Genomic DNA, 19601 nt, shown 5'->3' on the forward strand with positions numbered 1-19601 from the left:
TCTGAGTACGTATATTTAGATAAGTACGTATATTGAGTACACATATTTTGACAAGCACGCATTTAAGTACGGACTTCTTAATCAGTACACCTTTTTGAATTAACGTAAAAAGTTTCTGTCAAAGTTTTTTTTTAATTTATACTAGTAATTCTTAGCTACAAACTTTCTATTGAGTAGCTGCTGTGTTTAGAATGTGTACTTTAGCCGAAGAAAACTGTAATAATAGGGTAAATGTCTAAATTGCACGAGCATACAAAATTGCACGAGTGCATAAAATTGCACGAGGGGATAAAATTGCACAGAGATTAAAATGCACGAAGACGCTTTTACACGAGCAAACAATTTTGCACGGAGACAATTTTGCACGGGTTATTTTTTTTTTGTTAATTATTTAATTTTATTAATTAACTTTTTTTTTAGCTTTTTTTTGCAATTATTCTTACCCCTAACCCTTACCCTCGGTCGGTAAATTATTTTATTTTTTATTATTGTTTTTACTTTAATTTTTTTTACTATCACTGTTAACCCTTAACCCTTACTCTCGGGCAGTAGTTTTTTTTTGATTTTTTATCATTTATTTTTAATTATTATTTTTTTTATTCTCACTTCTATCCCTAAAATTTACCATCGGTCAATAACTTTTTATTTTTTTTTCAATTATTTTTTATATTTTTTTGTTTGTTTCAATTTTTTTTTTGTATTTTTTACTCTCGTGCAATATTGACCCTTGGTGCAAAATCGTCTTCGTGCAATTTTGTTTTCTCTTGCAAATTTGGTTTCGTCCTAATTAGGCTTCGTGCAATTCTGTTCTCATTCAATTTTGTCCCCTCGTGCAATTTAGTAACATCTTGCAGTTTTGTCTTCGTGCAATTTAGACCCCTTCTCTTATTAATAAGTTATTGGAAAGTAAAAATAAATAATATTCGTTTAACTGTAAAAATTTTTCACTGAACTAGGTATACTTTTTCTCTTTGCTTACCTTTTTGCAAATAATCTCTAACTATCACAAATGTGAAGTTAACTACTGGCAAAGAGCTTTTAGATAAAATATTGAAACTAAATCATAATTAATTCTTTAAAACAAAAATGGTTTCAAAATTTAAACGTTTGTACTTAACTTTGTTAAAAAAATATATCAAATATAGAACTATATATAGACTTTTGTGTACATATCAAAGTTTCACTATGGAAAAACTCATGCCACAGATTGTCAACACTAAAAATATTACGTACAACAACTACTTGTTCAAAAAAGATAACAGTTCAACATGTTTTGAAGAAAAGTTAGCAATTTTAGTCTGACTTTAAGAGATTTTTCGTTAATTTTTTACCATTTTCAGGCTTTAAATTTCAGAATCTTCCCTAATAAGAACTACCAATTCCGACATTTTGACCTTTAAATAACTGAACTTTTGCCATGCTAACCAAAATAAACTAATTTTTCTAATTTAAAAAAAAAAGAAAGATTATCCTGACCCGTAGCAACCCTGTTATGTATAAATTTATTTTAAAGTTACTAATAGATCTCTCAAAATAGACTTGTTGTTAACTTGATTAATTAATTTACAATCAAAAAATTAAGTTGCAAAATTTTTATTATAAAGTTCAAAATGTTGAAACTAGTTTTGCTATTGTGGGGGTGCACGACTATTCAAATTCGGACAATTCAAAATCTTAAAAAAAAATTGAAAGGACCACAACTAAAAAAGTAATGTATATTTGTCAAATATAAAACATGTTTATGTAGGTCCTATTAATATCCACAAACCTTTTTTTCTTTATGCAAAATATTAAGTATTTTTCGAGATATGTCTTAAATAAAGTATAAAACATAGTTGTTTTTAGTATTTTTTAAAGTTATAAGAAATATTTAAGATTTTGCAAAAAAGAAAAAGAGGTTTGTAGATTTCAATAAGATCAACACATTTATTTTTTTATTTTTTCAATTTTTTATTACTTTTTGAAAAATAGTTTTTCAGATATTTTTTAACAATTTTAACTGTCGTCGGAATTTGAATTGTCCAAATTTGAAATGGAATGTAACCCTTTGTGGGTATTTGTGAACTTAAAAACAGTATAAGATAGCCAGAACAACATTATTTAATTACAAACTGAAAAACCAAATAAAAAAAACAAAAGTTAAGCCAAAATATTTAGGTAATAAAAAAATTAAACTATTTAAAGGACTTATAAACAAAACAGTAAAATTTTTACAATACCAACTCTAAACAGTTGGCATTAAAATCTAACTCTTTAACAGTCAAATCAATTTTATTATCAAAACATGATAGTTATAAAACAGTAGTACATGCAAAACAAACTATTGAAGTCTTTACACGTTTCAAACAAACTTAAAAAATCGATTACTTTTCTCCCACTGTGAATTTCTTTTACATTCATGGTAGGATAAACATGTACTAACAATACTTTAAATGGGAACGGGTTAAAATTGCACGAAGACAAATTGCACGAGAGCACAAAATTGCACAAGGGGACAAATTTGCACGAGGAGACAAAATTGCAAAAGGTGAAAAAATTGCACGAAGAAAATTTTGCACGGAGGGTCATTTTTCACGAGAGTAAAATAAAGCAGAAAAGAAATAAAGAAAAAAACAGAAAATATAACTGAAAGACAAATTTAAAAAAACAAAAAAAAGTTACTGACCGAGGGTAAGGGTTAGGGCCTAAGGGGTAACAGTGATTTTAAATAGAAAAGTAAAAAAATTACTAATATAAATTTATACTATAAAAAAAAAGAAAAATTATATATAGAAATTATTTAATTAAAAGAAAAAAAAAGCTACCGACCGAGGGTAAGGGTTAGGGGTAACAGTAATGATTTGAAAAAAATTTAATTAATAATAAAATTAAACAATAAAATATCAATCCGTGCATAAATGTCTCCTTTCAAAATTTTCTGCTCGTGCAATTTTGTCCCCTGCGCAAAAGTATCTTCGTGCAATTTTGTGCTCTCGTGCAATTTTGTACGCTTGTGCAAATTTGACAGCTAACAACTAAAAATATATAAATACTTCACAGGGTTGCCACTCTTTGAGTCAAAAAATCTTCCCTGAGTAACCTTAAACTTCCCTGAGTTTCCCTGAGTTTTTTTCAAACCCTTAAAATTATTTTTATTTATCAAAAAATCACCATTTTAATTCTAAGATTATTGAAGAACTTGCCGCAAGGCTAAAAATTTTTAAATAAGTACTTAAAAATGAACAAAATCAACTTTTATGAACAAAATATTGAAACTGGATTAACTAAATTTCATTCTAGATCTAGAAAAAAAAATTCCCTGAGATTTTTAAAAATCTTAAAATTTCCCTGAAATTTTAAGAAAAACCAAAACTACCCTGAGTTTCCCTGAATTATAAAAAGAGAATCAAAATTCCCTGAGTTTCCCTGAGATTTTCTACAATTTTAAAATTCCCTGAGTTCCCTGAGTGTGTGGCAACCCTGACTTCAGCTTCAAACTAGAAAACTATATTATTCTAGAGAAAATATTAATCTAGAAGTATGATGATTATGTTTTGAAAAAGCTAACTAATACAACATAACTTGAAAACCCACAATAAACTATCATGGTCCATACCTTGATACACTTATTACAAAACAATAAAAAAGTTTAAAATAATCTTATTTTATTTATACTTCATAATTTATTCAGTACAAGGTAAACTTCCTATATATTGTTACAAGTATTCTGATTTTGTAACTTTATGTGGGTATTGATGGTTTTTTTTTAACTTATTTGTACAAGTTTTACAAAAATAAATAAATATGTTAAAAGAATTTGATTTTATAACACTTTGTATTTAATTTCCTTCTTCAGTAAAGGGTAACTTTCTGAGATTATAAACTAAATATCCTTATTTTTTTGACTGTATGTATATCTATGATTTAAAATTTAATTAAAAAAATTGTACTAGTAAAAAAATGTTTTATGAGAAATATTCAAAATCTACTAAAAATTATTATAATAAGTTTGTTTTTTTAACCATATCTGAAAAAATATTTAAGGTTATCCAAAAAAAAAAACGTCTGCAGTTAATTAATAAAGTAAAAAACCATTAATTTTAGTTTTTTGAAATATTCATCACTTTTTGAGATATGACATCTTAAATGTTTTTTTAAGAATTTGGTTAGTCGTGCACCGATTCTCACCTTATTATGAATTTATCAAAAACTATCAAACTAGCCTGAGAGTGTGGCAATCCTGATTAAAGAATCAAAAAAACATACCTCAGTAGTTATCAAATGTTTTAACTTAACTAACAATTTTTCAATAAATATAAGAGTTCTAAGTTTGAACAACATATTAAAAAATAAGTATGTATATACAATCTTAAAACTAACTAGCTTATTTATATTTTTTAATTTTGTATTTCTATATGTGGTCTGATAGTGTGGGGGTTTTAATGAAAGCCTTAAAACTTTCTGAACTAAACTGCGAAACTGAAACCCAGTGGTTGACAAAAAAAACCTTTAGAGTCATTTTATTATCAAAGTAAGTTTTTTGTACTATTTGTAATAGTACATTCAAAAAAATAAACTAAAACTAAAAACATTACTTTAAAAATAGTAAAAACTATACACCAGTGTAGTAGTTATTTATATCTGCACTTTTTCCTATATGAATAGCAAAACTATTGACTGTTTTAAATTATTTGACTTGATATCTCAGGTCGGCTACCATTAGCTTGTACTTTTATAAATAAAATTGTCAGTCAAAAACTGACTAAAACTAAAAATAGACTGACTCCTGAGTTTGGGTGAATTGAATGCGGTTTTTTTGTGATCATTTCAAACTAACTTTAAACTAATGTTTTTAAATTTAATATTCATTATAACTTCAAGACCAGGTCCAAACATCTACACTAATAGGGTGAACGACTACTCTAATTCGACAATTAATTTTTTTTTTTAAATGTCACGACCATAAATTTAATTTACTTATTGATTTCTATAAGCCATTTTTAAAATTCGCAAAAGTTTAAATATTTTTTGAGATGTATTAAACAACATGAATTATATACTAATTTTTTTAATTTAGTAATATCTCAAAAAAAAAAAATCAATAAAAAAATGGCTTGTAGATATTGATAAAATATGCACACCTGTTTTTATATTATTTTAGTAATTTCGTAACTGCAATCGAACCTTGTTGACTCCGGTAATGAATTGCAGTAAACGGAAGGTGTATTAACACGAATTTCGTTAATTACTTCGTCATTAGTAATTAAATATGATATTTCACGTTACCTGGAAAACGTTAAAACACGTTTCCTTTTTTTTAGTATAAAACACATAAATACTGAATGTTTTCATTTACATTCGAAGCTAGTTTAGTAACTAATAGTCTATTCGAGAAAAAGAACTTACTAAAATAGTTTAAATTAAAAACTACAGGGTTTTATGTACGAGTCACAGTCAAATAAGAGTTTGAAGATATGTTTAAATATAAAGTTTAAGATCAATTTCGACAAAAAGTTTAAACTTATACTAGTGATCGACGCTTACAACAATTGATAATAAATAAAAACTCACAAAGTGGTTAAATATAGCAGATTTATGATTTTATCAAAATAATTTGAAAAGCAAAGCTTGTACTCAAAATTATAGTTCTGAAAATTAAAACGTGTAAAAAAATTAATAAAAACCAATGAAAACTTTACCACTATATTTTTATAGAAACTTGAATTTTACTTATGAAAAAGTATATAGGTATATAGATGTAGATTAACAAATATTTATATAGGTATATAGTAATCTAAAGACTAGTTTAGGTTAAGAAAGTTATAAAAATATATTTGTGTGAATATGAAAACAAATCTTAGTTTTAGTGATTTTATTTTGAAGTTTGACGACGTAACTAACTTTTAACATTTTAGCTTAGTTATGTACTTACTTGAAAGTTCAAAACTTCGGAAAATAAAAAGAATATGCGTAATTAGAATTTGTTCTAAAGCAACATAAGGAAGTTAAATGTTTGAATAAAACGACGAATTTAAGCTAATTTTTTTAATACCAAACCAAAACCTCATATACTTTAAAATTTAACGTTTTCTTATATTTCAATAGGTTAAAAAGGGTTGTAAAAAAACATATTTCAATGTAGTGTATAGTTAAATTTTAAACTTCTTTATATATCTAGGAATATTTGCAAAACTTACATGCTTAATTTTATTTAAATTTATTGAACTTGACAAATAAGTTGAACCACAAAAGTTTCGTCAAAAGACCTTTAGTATAGTGTTAATATTAAACACTTTATAATAGTTTAGTTTAAAAATTCTAATACTTAAAGTTAAAGATATAAAAAGTAAAAATATTTGTACAGGAAAATTCATTTACATATAAAACAAATTAACCTAAATTTTTAAAAAGTTTGTTTGAAGATAAACTTTTATTGATAAAGTCAGTAGTTTGCGTAGATTTAAAAAGTAGCTAAAGTAACTTTGAGTTTAAGAACTTATAGTAATGTTATTAGATACAGTTTTGTGTTGTCTAGTAGTGTTAAAAAATATTTGTTTTTTTTAAAACGACTTCTTTAAACCAGGGTTTCTCAAAAGAGGACGATATCACTTATTTGGGTAGTAACTAGTAAAATGGCAAACTGCTTTAAATTAGTTTGAAAAAAAAAACTTTAATAGTTTATCGATAAAAAATATTAAACTCAGTAGTTTTTAATTGTACAACAAATTAAAATACTATAAAAAATAAATTATAATCATCCATGGTTTACACAACATGTTTTCAAGAAGATTATGTTAAGAAAAAGATTGTTTTAAATAAAAAAGAACTTTTTAATTCTTTGTAAAAAAGTAAAATATAAGTAATAAATCGTTTTTAAATAGATTATCATAAATTACTTTTATAAAAGTTGTATCATAATAAGACCTTTCTAAACTTTTACTAGTCAGCATAGAAATGTTATGTATGTACTTTCTTACTTCCTTTTAGCTTAAAATAAAAATAATGTGCAGGTAAATTTAAATATGAAGGTTTTCGTTGCACTCCTAGTTTTGAAGCTGACTTCTGCTCTTGTGTGTTTGGACAAACGTTTCGAGTGTCCAGACGGCCATTCTTGTTGTCGGCTTACATCAGGTGAGCAAGGATGCTGTCCTCTCCCCGAGGCAGTTTGTTGCTTTGACGGTGTCCACTGCTGTCCCCATACTTACGAGTGCGACCACAGGGGCTTCTGTACCCGCGGAATGGAAATTGTACCACTGGCAAGAAAGCACAAAGCTCTGGATAACAAAAACTTCAACAGAGGTTACATTGTTCCCATGCGCGAAATAGTGAAAAGTGTGGTGACCAGAAAACCCGAGACAGTTGAACACAACTTTAAAGTAGTTACTAAGATGATGCCTGAGGTTCATACAGCTGAAGCGAGAACAATTCCTATGACAAAGTCGGAAGAGCTCCATCACACAACTCTTAGCTTAAACCAAAAAGTCCCGAGCCACGAAGACCCAATCACATGTCCTAGCTGGTTCAAAACAGCGTTCTGTGCGGACACGCTCTGTTGCGCCTCACGTGATGGACCCTGGAAGTTTTACGGATGCTGCCCCTATGAAAACGGACAATGTTGTGGAAAAGGTTGCTGCCCATCGGGCGACAAATGCGTCGAAGGATTGTGTCAGACCCCTGTGACCAGTTTGTTGTTTTTTGAAAAACATAAAATGTAAACAAATTCGTGTGGCTTATTTATCGGTTTCACCGGAATAAATTATAATTCGCATTGATTTTTTTATTGTTTATAAAAAGATAAACGTTATTTATTAAGTTATTTACTGTATTCTATAACTTAAGAAATTAAGTATTTTGAAAAGAATGTATTTAAATATAATTAAAGGTTAATCAACACAAGCTAAGCAGTTACTTTCTTTAAAAAATCTTAAATATCAATAAAATGTTATATGTTGTTAATTATAACATTTATAAATTAATACATTCTTTTTTTATATCAAATGAAAAATTGACTCAAAAAAGGAGTTACAGTTTATTAAATAAATATACATTACTTGTCATAACTTATATATTTAAGAAACAGTGTATGCCTACTAAGGTGCTTATACAGTTATTAATAACTATTTAAGAGAATAAAATTAAGGTTGAAACTTAGTCACAATAGAAAGTTTAAGTTAAAAGTATTTCTTTACGATCTGCATATATTTATAAAAAGTTTTTTTTTAATCTTTACATAAGGAAAAAGCCGCTAAAAATTTTTTAAAGACAATTGAAATAAGTTTAAAAGTTTCTTCTTAAATAAACAACCTTTGTTTTTATTATAGGTTAAACGTAAGAATTATGTTTTACATTATAAACTTGTAAACTTAAATTCTAATTTTAAAAAACTTAAGAAGGGCAATTTAACTATAATAGACAAATTCCTATGTTCTGAAAGTTAAAAATAATTGTTATAACATTATAAAAAATTCTATTTGATAATATAAATGATATTCTCCTTAAAACCTGTTATTTAACTAAAATTTGTGATACAAAGTTTAAGTTTTTTTTGTTATAAAAGTTATTGTATTTCTTAGATATTAAACACTTTTTCACAAAATACCTTTTATTTTCGTCGGTTTTAATACTGCTATAAATATTCCATTGTAAAGAGTTATAAAAATAGGACGAGATACATTAAGAATTTTTTTTGTTGTTAAAGTTACTTAGGATGTATTCATATTTGTTTATTATTTTACAGTAAGGCTACATGTTATGTAATTAATATTAGCATACTTTAGATTTAGGTATGTAATTGCTTTAGTTTCTGACACTTAGATACTAATACGTCCAACACTTAGCAAATTAATTGCGTAAAGTAAAATATATTACCGTCTTATTTAAAAATACTTCATTTTTAACCGATGTTCCAAAAAGTTTTAGCCAATTTACAATCAGTTCTCGAAGATTTTAAATTTTGGACAAAACGTAATTCACTTTGTTATAATAAATATTTTTAAGTATGAATTTAACAAAACTAATAGATCATATGTCCAACTAAAAAATAATTAGATAATAGTATAATAGTACAGTTCTTTTTAAAGTCCTTAAAAAATTCTTTATTTCTTCTTATTTTATTTACAAAATTAATCTTATTTAAAAATGTTCTTAAACCTAAAAAGGTAGTCTAAAATTTTGTTTCTACTTTATGGAAGATGATCGTCTAATAATTTCAAAACTATTAATAACTAATGTCACGAGCTTGCTTTTTACGTAAGTATAATGAAACATGAGGAAGTAAGTTTGAAGGTTTCGTTTTACACATAACAGTTAAGTTGGGTATAAACAGATTTATTTCGCATAGCATTAGTAACAAATTAAATAAATTTAAAGTTTTTTTTGTAAAGTCTTGATCATAAAGTATGTTTTAAAGTATGTTTAAAAATTTCAAACATTATCAAGTTTGAAAATTTGATAACATTTATTTTTTATTATAGTACAGTCCCACTTTTAAACAAATATGGGTGGATTAACGCAAAACAACTGCGCATTAAATGGAAAATATTACAATTTTTACGACAAAAAAGTTCGTCAAGACGTCGCAACGTCAAAGTGCAGAAAAATAAACGGAAAGCTTCTGCGTCTAGACACCTTGAAAGTGTTGGAGCATTTATCTGCTTGCAACAACAACGCGAAAGAAAAATATTGGACAAGTTTGAATCTGCAGTGCGCAGACGGGCTTGCCGGGTGGGGTGTTAACAGATGCGACCAGAAAATTATTGAAGAGACTTTTTTCAGCGTTTCTGGCTCCCGCCAAGTGCTGAGCACGGGGGGAAGTTTCAACCCTGTGGAAATGACCTCACAAAAACCTAACTACGTCATGGATAGGAGCCTCAAAAGTGAGAAACTTTCTTACATATGTGAATTTAGAGAAATTGAAAAAACTTTTACGAAACTTTTTGTAAACAAAACACAAGCAAAAGAGTTTACTTCAAAATACAAAAATATCACTACGGAAGTTTTTACCGCAAACTATCAAAATGTTACGACAAGGTTTACAAAGCTTGATAATTATACGCCGCTGTATGCAGGAGTCTTTGGTGGGCTCGCTGTTCTACTTTTGATATTTGTTAGTGTGCTGTTTTACAAAAAAAGAAATTCGACGAAAAATATTCAACTCAAATCAAGCCATGATAAGGATTGTTCGAGTAAATATAATAAAGAGAAGGAGTTAGTTTTTTATTTGTTTTTACGGTTGCAATATACTTGCATATAGTAAGTAAGTTGATAATTTTAACATAAAGAGTGGCAAAACTTATGATGATCTTTTCTACTTTTTTTAATGATATCAATTAGCATATATATTGTTCATGAACGACAAAATAAAAGTGCTCAAAATTTTTGGTCCTAGGACCTGGAAAGGAATAAATCTTTCGGTTATCGAGTCGCAAACAACTTGAATATTGTTTCACCTCTTGTCCAAGACAAGTTATATTTTATCTTACAATAAAACTCTACATATTAGTTTATATCTAATTTGTTTACATAACAGGCTTGAAAAATCGAATATCATTAGAAAAGATAATTTATATGAGAACACTAGAAGCAAATCTGCTTCAGTAGAAAAAAGCACCAATATTTACATGAATGAAGACAACAATGACTTCTTCGATGGTTATGAAGTTCCAATTAAATTGAGAAATGAAGATTTGAGTTCTGAAGCAATTTATGTTGAAATGAAAGATAATTATTGTGTTCTTTAAAACTTATACTATGAATTCGTTAAGTTTTGTCTAAAGTTTTTATGATTAATAAATTTTGGTTTTTACTGCTAAATTTAAAAAATGTATTGTATATATTTATAGAAATCGAATAACTATATTTTGTTATTGTTAGTTTAAATTACTTCTTATTTTTAAATCTGTTTTGATTAAAACAAAACTTTATATGTAGTAATGCTATAAAATGTTATTTGCACCAAATGCTTAAAACAAACTTAAAGTTAAAATAACTTTAAGACTTACTTATAGCACTCACCAGTAGCATATTTTATAGTAGTTAAAAAAGTAAAACAAACATTCAAATGTCTACAAGGAAACAACTAGAACTGAATTTAAAGAATTGTGCTTAGCTTTAAAAAACTTTAAAGATTTGAATAGTATACTTTAATTTAAAGCACAAGCATAAGGTTACTAATGTAAGGTTACTATTGTAAGATTAAAAAATGTATAGATATAAAAATATTAGCTTTAAAAAGTTAACTTTTTAAAAACGTCTCATAATTTGATATTTAAAAAAACTTAAAGGACCTTAAACAAAACAAAAGTAGAAGTAATAAAACAGCTAATTTTTTACAACACTTTTGATAGACCTGTAAAGCAAAAAATACTTGTTTAGTAGAGAATATAACAAACTAAGCTACATAAAGTCAATTTAAAGACTGTGCAATGCACTGCAGTATCATTATATGACCATATATTAAATCAAGGGAAGTTCTAGCAAATGAGTAGTAAAAATCTACAACCTGCGAGGTACTCTTTAACCTAGAAATTTAATAAACGATATCGTGGTAAAAACTTACAATTAGATTCTTAATTAGATAATTACTTCTCATTAGTGCTCTATAATTGCTTGTTTCATAAAATATTTGGTTTACCTACTTTAATTATTTTAAACTAACTGCGGCCCACAAAAATATATTTCTATACAGTGCGGCCGGCAAGCAACTTTTTCTAAGAAAATTTGCCCGCGACTTATAAAATTGCCGACCAGAGTAGTCAAAATGCGGTAATTTAGCACTAAAGCGTTCAAAACTTTTGTATGTTTTATAACTTTTGTTGAAATTTCACGCCCGAATAAATAAAGCGATGCCTTTTCACAAGTATGCTGCCGGACCCTCTTCTACCCATTAGAAATTCTTGTTTAAACCATCTAGTACAACAGTTTGATACATACTATGCGTTATGCATAATATAAAAAACTTATACAGTAACTTTTTTCAAGTAAACTTTAATTCTAAATTTTTGAATTAAATTTTAGTAAAATAAATGTTAATTCTTCGACATACTTTTTCATTTTTTCTGCATCAATTTTCTTAACTGAGACTGTAAAGTTGTTGTGTTATTTTTTCAATTTGCTGTTTACAGTAAAAAGTATTTTCTTACCACATGCTGGTGCTTCATTTTTTTTTTGGCAGCTTGTTCATCAACAACTTGGTTATCAACGACTTCTTTAGCATTTTCATCATCACATTTCAAATCACCGAAGACAAACTTCATTATTGGTGCCTTAACTTTGACCGAGGCTGTAACTAATATATGTAAGCTAATTTTCATTACTGTTAAAAACGTCTTGTCCTTACCAATAGCTGATACACCATTTTCAGTTTTGACAACTTTTTCAACTTTTTCGACATTATCATCGTCGGATTTCAAATCACTGAAGTTGAAAACAACTTTTGCATTTGCATCTGCAGATGGAAGAACTTTTTCTACATAGAGAACTTTATCCTCAGGAAGATCTTGATTAAAAAGAGGTTTTGTCCAAGCTGCAGCAACGAGAAACCCGAAAATAAAAAAGTTTTGTAGTTCATAGTACTATTTATATAAAATAAATATAAGGTATGATTTGTAAGTTTAAAACTTTTATTTGATGCTTAAAATTTAAAACTAAGCTCTTATATACTCAATAAAGGTGCTAAAATAACATGTTTGCGGTTAAATCAACTTACAATGACCTATTGGTACTTGAACTAAAAGTTTTAAAAATGTTAGCCGATAACGTAAGCAAAATAACAACTGTATTGTTTTATTGGATAGGTTATGAGAACTAGTATGTAGCATAATCAATAATTTAAAATGAGTATCTTGTTTTGTTAATGACGCCAATGTTGATAAATTTTGTTTTTCAAGTATATTTCTCATTCTAGTTGGATAAAAAATTACTTTGAACATTTTATAATAAACTGTATCTCTTATATATATCTAATAAGATAACTATAGTTGTTTAAAATAAAAACGTTACTATTAGCAACACTATCAAATCTTCTAAAAAAAATAAAAATTGTCTTAGTACTTTCTTTTGGTTTTATAATATAACTATATCGCTTATATTATTTAATGTTTGTATAACTATCTTATTCTAATATTTTAATTAAACAATGTTACTTTGTTTGTTAGTGATGACAATATTCAGTTTTTTAAGTACTATTTTATAACGTAAATAATCTAGAATAAGTAAATTAAACTTTTCTCCGTATAGTTTTAACAAAAAAAAAATATATATATTGACAATAAACACCGTGTTTTATCAAAATTCGATAGTTTATATATTTAAAACGATAGCTGTGTGAGCTAAAAACAGTTTTTCAAGAAAAATCTTAAAATAACTATTTTTATATTGATCTGTCAAACTTTGACTTACAACAATTAAACTGTTGTAAATAATAAATTTTGTTGAAACTTATTACATAAGCATTAAAAAATCAAACTAAATACTATAGTAAGAATTCTTAATGCTTTTAAGACTCTTCAAAATGTTTTATACTATGTGATTGTTTTACATAAACACTATTTAATTTTTTCAGTTAAAGTTTAAGGCTTTAAATAAAAGTGTATTAAAAAGAGTTTGTAATAACTATAAATTTAATAAATCTAGTTTAAATTTAAGCAGAATATCTCATTGTTATGATGTTATTTTTAATTAGAAATAGAATCTTTAGAAGTTTAGAACATTAATGGTATATAGGTAAGTAATTTACATACGTAGTTAAACACAGCATAAAAGTACGTACTCAACTGGTAGTGCTTACTCAAGAAATCCTGGTCTAGTTACTACATTAATGCTAATACAAACATTTAAAAAACTTTAAGTTTACAGGTGTCTATAACAGAAAAAATTGTTTTAAAAATACATTGCCATAAATACAAAGACGATTTTTTACCATAGAAGAAAACATTTAACATTTTAATAATAACAGTAATAGTACTGTCACACAGCCCTTTGATAACGTTGAACTTTTAGAGCTTTGACAGAATTTAAACATTAATGCCACACACCAGAGATTTATTAATAGGCATTAACGATGAATGTTAAAAGAAGAAATATTAGGAGAAGCAAATTTTTTTTTTGCTTGCAGCTCGCAGTAAATGAAAAAGAGAATTATACACCTGATGAGGATGAGCAAATAGATGTTGGTACCAATGGTAAAGGTTTACAAGCTTGCAACGCTCATGATAATGCTCACACAAATCCGTCATTCTCAAAAGCGAGCTGTTTTTAGCAGAAATACAAGTAGCTGATGGTACAATCAACTATGAAAAACTACAATAGCCTTTTTAAAACTTTTTTGTATAACCTCTATCCAGTAATTCAATTTTTTTAAAGTTCAAATAAAACAAAATAAACGTTTTAAACACATTTTTTTTTGGCTAAATAAGTGGGTACTCAACCGACAGTGCGAATTCAAGCGTAATATACTTATTGTAAATAGTACAATTGTATACCAGGGGCGTCGCGTGGGGTGTGCAATGCCGCAATTGCGCCACCTTAAAATTTTGAAAGAAAAAAATTAAGTATATATAAAATTTTAGTTATTTTTAGTACAAACTCTCTTATAAAACTTCAATTTAGACAACGAACATTTTGCTCACTACACTGCCGCAAACTCTTAGCTGACTGCCGCAAATGAAGTCAAAAAATCAAAATTTCTTCAAAAATTACCGCAAAATTAATATCTTGTGATAAGTAAGCTAAGTTGAAAGTTCCCTAAAACAGTACAGGTTTAAGTATCATTCCACAAGCGATTATAAACCAAAAATGAAAACAAAGCTAAGCAGTGCAGAGACAACTCGAGCAGAGGCAACTCGAGCAGGAACAACTCGAGTAGGGACAACTCGAGTAGGGGCAATTAAAGCACCGGCAACTCGGATTTTTTCTGCGCCACCTCAGAAAAATACCACGCGACGCCACTGTTGTACACCATAGTATTTAAAAAAAATAATATTGTGTAACTTTCAATTTTTTAAACATTCAACTTATGATGACGTCAAGTATAGAGCCAAGAGAAACTTGTTATTGATCTTGCTATCTAAAAGGCTACTTATAAAAAAGCTTTTTTATTCTGGCGTCACTAACAAAACAAGTTATTTTGTTAACAAGATTATAATAACTTAACATTGTTTTTCTCTAAACTGTATAATAAAACAATAATGTTGTCGTTTCGTTTGAAACTACGTAACCAACTAAAACAGACCGAAATTTGTTGTTTTAGCACGATAAGGTCACGCTGAGTTGGTTTAACCGCAAACATGTTATTTTAACACCTTTTTTGAGTATATAAGAGCTTTGTTTCGAACTTTAAGCATCAAATAAAAGTTTTAAACTTAAAAATCATACCTTATATTTATTTTATATAAATAGTACTATGAACTACAAAACTCTTTTTATTTTCGGGCTTCTCGTTGCTGCAGCTTGGACAAAACCTCTTTTTAATCAAGGTCTTCCTGAGGATAAAGTTCTCTCTGTAGAAAAAGTTCTTCCATCTTCAGATGCAAATGCAAAAGTCCTTTTCAATTTCGGTGATTTGAAATGTAACGATGATAATGTTGAAAAAGTCGAAAAAGTTGTCAAAACTGAAAATGGTGTATCAGCTATTGGTAAGAACAAGACGTTTTTAACAGTAATGAAAATTAGCTTACATATATTATTTACAGCCTCGGTCAAAGTAAAGGCACCAATGATGAAGTTTGTTTTTGGTAATTTGAAATGTGATGATGAAAATGCTGAAGAAGTCGTTGATAACCAAGTTGTTGATGAACAAGCTGCCAAAAAAGAAAATGAAGCACCAGCATGTGGTTAGAAAATGTTTTTTACTGTAAACAATAATCTAAAAATATAACACAACCACTTTACAGTCACAGTTAAGAAGATTGATGCAGAAGAAATGAAGAAGTTTATGGAAGAATTTAACAGAAAGTGGGAAGAACTTAAAAAGAAAATCGAAGAAAACAAAAATTCAGAGAAATGTGAGACTGTAGCAACTAACAGCGGTAATAATACGTATTATACTATGTCATCAAAACACTCTCCGAATTTTATAACTACATAAAATACAACAAAAAACAGCCTTTTTAATCATAAAAAGTATTGTTATACTCTTTAATTTCTCTTTTAATAAAAATGAAAATAAGTTTTCTGCATAAAAACATCTCAAACTTTTTAACAGATGTTGAACCTTCTGATATCCAGAAAACTCCATTCAAAGTCTTCAAGTTTAGAGTATGTTCAAGAGCATCAGCAAAAGCAACTTCCAGAGTTTGCAGTAATGAGGAAGTCGAACCAGCAAAAGATGAAATTTTGGTCGCTGGACCAAATGGACCAATTGCTGTAAAAACACCAGTAGTTGCTGATGCTGAACAAGCTGTTGCTGAAGCTGATGAACCAGCTGTTGTTGATGAAACGGTTTCAGCCGAAGCAGCTATTGTTGATAAACCAGCTGAAGAAATCTTATCTGTTGATGTAGAAGCTCAGTAAAAGGTTGATTGTTTTATCTATTTTAAAGAGTTTTTGACTAGACCAATAAATTTAAAATAGTAAAAGCTATTTTTTAAGTTTTGATCTTTATTTTTTACATAAACTATTTTTCACAGACAGAGGCAAGTTCTTACTTCAAAATATGAAACAGCATATACTTTGATTATTAAATAGTACAATGTGACTTCAATAAATTATTAATAATAAAAATGTGTTATTTTTCAATTAATACTGTTTAACTTCCTAGTTTTGTAACTTTGCTAGATAGTATTATCAAGGTTTTAGCTTATAAACAACAATTAACCACTACTTAAAAAATAAAGTCAAGCAGTAAAATATTATCACATATTATTATATAATTAATTAAACATTCAAACACAAGTTAAGATACACAACTCTTTATCCCTCAGAAAAATATAGTTCTCATTGGAGTTTATTGTTTCCTTTTATGGAATTTTTGATGTAGTTTATGTTAATGAATTTTAAAAGTTTAAATAGTTAAGTTTTAGTTTATTGACTACAAGCATAATGTTAGTTAGTTGTTTATTAGATGTATTTTACTCGGTATTATTGTATAACTTAACATTAATAACATTAAAAAAATATACAGTTTCAGTAATAGTAAAATAAGTTTGTATTACCGCCATTTATGTCGACAAATTCACTTAAAGAAAATAATGCCAATCAAAGAAAATTCACTTAATGAAAATCAAAGCAAGCCTATCTAACATTTTTTGCTTTTCTGTTTTGATTTTATATTAAAAAAATAATAATGATGTATGAACAATATTTCATATGGTGTGATATATACTGGTAGTTTATAAAATAATAAATTGTGTAACAACATATATGCAAGGTTAGTTTTTATACGTGCGTGTGTAAAGTTAAAAAGTTAAATTAAAAACTGTATTTCTCTAATTTTTTGATAGTTTCAAATAATTTACTTCAGTCTAGAATTTCGAAACAAATCAAATACAGTTTTGAAATTTTAAAAATTCATTTCCTTAAAAAAATTTTGTTTTTACTCTAAAAAGACCATTCTATAATTCTCATTAAAAGATAAAACTAACAAACTAAGCAAGCTAAAAAAAAAAAAAACCTGCGTACAACACCTTAGTTTTTTTGTTTTTTGCTATAGTTTTTATTTCAAGCATTTTCTTTATCCAAGTTTTAAATCATAATCTATATATATATGTTCATTCATTTATTTATGTATTGATAAATTCTAATTATCATTTAAGGGATAGTAAAATGACAAAAAAGAGTAGTAACACCGCTTATTTAGACTTTAATAAGCTCGTATAAGTTTTCAAAAAACAATATTTTAAAATGTAAAATAAAAATAAATATATGATAAATGACAATAACATATTAATCTGTGCTTATAAAAGTAAATTTGTAATAAAACAATTAAAGTTCAAAACTTAATAGTTCAAAACTTTACTACTTTTTTAATAAAAGGTCACTTAAAAAAAAAGTTACTGTAAAAGTTTTTTATATAATGCATAACGTGTAGTATGCATCAAACTTGTACTAGCTAGTTTAAACCACAAATTCTAAAGGGTAGAATAGGGGGTCGGCACTAGGCAGCATACTTGTGAAAAGTCATTGCTTTATCTATTCGAGCGTGAAATTTTAATAATAAACAAGCAAAAGCTTGTTACGCTTTAGTGCTAAATTACAGCATTTTGACCAGTCTGATTGGTTCTTTTTTGTAAGCGGCAGGCAAATTTTCCTATAAAAAGTTGCTCGCCGGCCGGACTGTGTAGAAATGTTTTTGTGGGCCGCAGTTATTTTAAAATAGTTAAGATTAATAACATAAAAACACTATCTTAAGCCAAAAATTTTATGAAATAAGCAATTATAGAGAACTAGTGAGAAGTAATTATTAGATTGAAAACCTAAGTGTAAGTTTTTGCCACAAAATCTTTTAGTTCATTTCTTGGTTAAAAAGTACCTCGCAGGTTGCAGGTTGCATTTTTTACTATTCTTTTGCTTGAACTTCCCTTTATTGAATATATGGTTATTCAATGATATTGCAGTGTATTGCACTGTATTTAAGTATATTAGCTTTGTGTAATTGAGCTTGTTATTTTATTTATTGTATTATTATCTCTACTGGAAGAAAACGTTTTGCTTTATAATTTGTTTCAGTTTGTATAAATTTTATACAAGGTAGTGTGAAAAAATTAGCGGTTTTAGTACTCTACTCTTGTTGTGTTTAAATTCGTTAAATTTTTATAAATTTAAAGCTCAAAATCTAATACCATTCCTATTTCAAAGAAACTAATTTTTAGAAACGTTTTTATAAAATAAACTCTTTTAAGCTCGTAATACTTATTTATTTTTTAGTAAATGTTGATTAACTAAAGTGTAACTAGTTCATTTGAAATAATACTAAATACCTTGTACCAAATTCCTCAACTATGAAAGGTTTATTTGATAGATTTGTAAGTGTAAAAGTTTTTCAATTCAAAATTTCTAAAGATAACATTTGTATAACTAATAATACTTAACTGTTCTAGTCATCTGTAACCTTTTATCCGTAAATGTTTTTTCTTTAATCCAAATTTTAATATTAAACTTATATGAATTTTTTTTAAATCAAGTGCTAATTGTTTCCTTCTAGTTATATGAATATTTATTACTGGTACTATAAGTTATACTAACAGTTAGAGCTTTAGAAAAATTGTATAATCAAAACAATTAGTATATCTTAAATTTTTTAGTTAATTTTAAGCATTTCGCGCAACTAACAATTTATGGCATTACTATGGATAAAGTTTTGTTTTAGCCAAAAAAAATTAGAAAATAACAAATAGTTTTAAACCAATATAAACGAAAAAAATTAAATTGACTTTTTTTTATATATACATTTAATTTTTTTCAAATTTAACAGTAAAAGCGAAATAACTATTTAAATAAACAAACTATAATTTAAAACATTTAAAACATACTCAACATCTTTGAAAGTATAAGTTTTATAGAAACAATAAATTTTTGTTTTAATAACTTTCTTTCATTTCAACGTAAATTTCTTTAGAATTCAAATTTTCATTTCTCAATTTAATTGGAACTTCATAACCATCGAAGAAGTCATTGTTGTCTTCATT

General features: G+C 27.0%; 3 protein-coding genes across 4 annotated transcripts; all 3 read left to right on the forward strand.

Moving 5' to 3' along the window:
- Window positions 1-7001: 7001 nt before the first annotated feature.
- On the forward strand, window positions 7002-7694 carry LOC145839051 (progranulin-like). Its single transcript, XM_082946666.1, has one exon. It carries the CDS (start codon window positions 7002-7004, stop codon window positions 7692-7694), a length of 693 nt encoding a protein of 230 aa, XP_082802792.1.
- Window positions 7695-9457: 1763 nt separating this feature from the next.
- On the forward strand, window positions 9458-10901 carry LOC145844624 (uncharacterized). Of its 2 annotated transcripts, XM_082952032.1 has the most exons (3): window positions 9458-9854; window positions 9933-10185; window positions 10508-10901. In XM_082952032.1, the coding sequence occupies exons 1-3, from the start codon at window positions 9476-9478 to the stop codon at window positions 10716-10718; spliced, it is 843 nt and encodes a 280-aa protein (XP_082808158.1). In that variant the 5' UTR covers window positions 9458-9475; the 3' UTR covers window positions 10719-10901. The 2 variants fall into 2 exon arrangements, with proteins under 2 accessions (XP_082808158.1, XP_082808149.1); XM_082952023.1 differs by having other exon boundaries at window positions 9458-10185.
- A 4478-nt stretch (window positions 10902-15379) lies between these two features.
- On the forward strand, window positions 15380-16698 carry LOC145839062 (uncharacterized). The gene is made up of 5 exons (XM_082946676.1): window positions 15380-15611; window positions 15669-15809; window positions 15870-16004; window positions 16181-16491; window positions 16605-16698. The coding sequence occupies exons 1-4, from the start codon at window positions 15380-15382 to the stop codon at window positions 16486-16488; spliced, it is 816 nt and encodes a 271-aa protein (XP_082802802.1). The 3' UTR covers window positions 16489-16491; window positions 16605-16698.
- Window positions 16699-19601: the final 2903 nt, after the last annotated feature.

This window comes from Thalia democratica, chromosome 1 (genome assembly GCF_965202585.1).
Source record: "Thalia democratica chromosome 1, ktThaDemo2.hap1.1, whole genome shotgun sequence".
Classification (NCBI taxonomy): Eukaryota; Metazoa; Chordata; class Thaliacea; order Salpida; family Salpidae; genus Thalia; species Thalia democratica.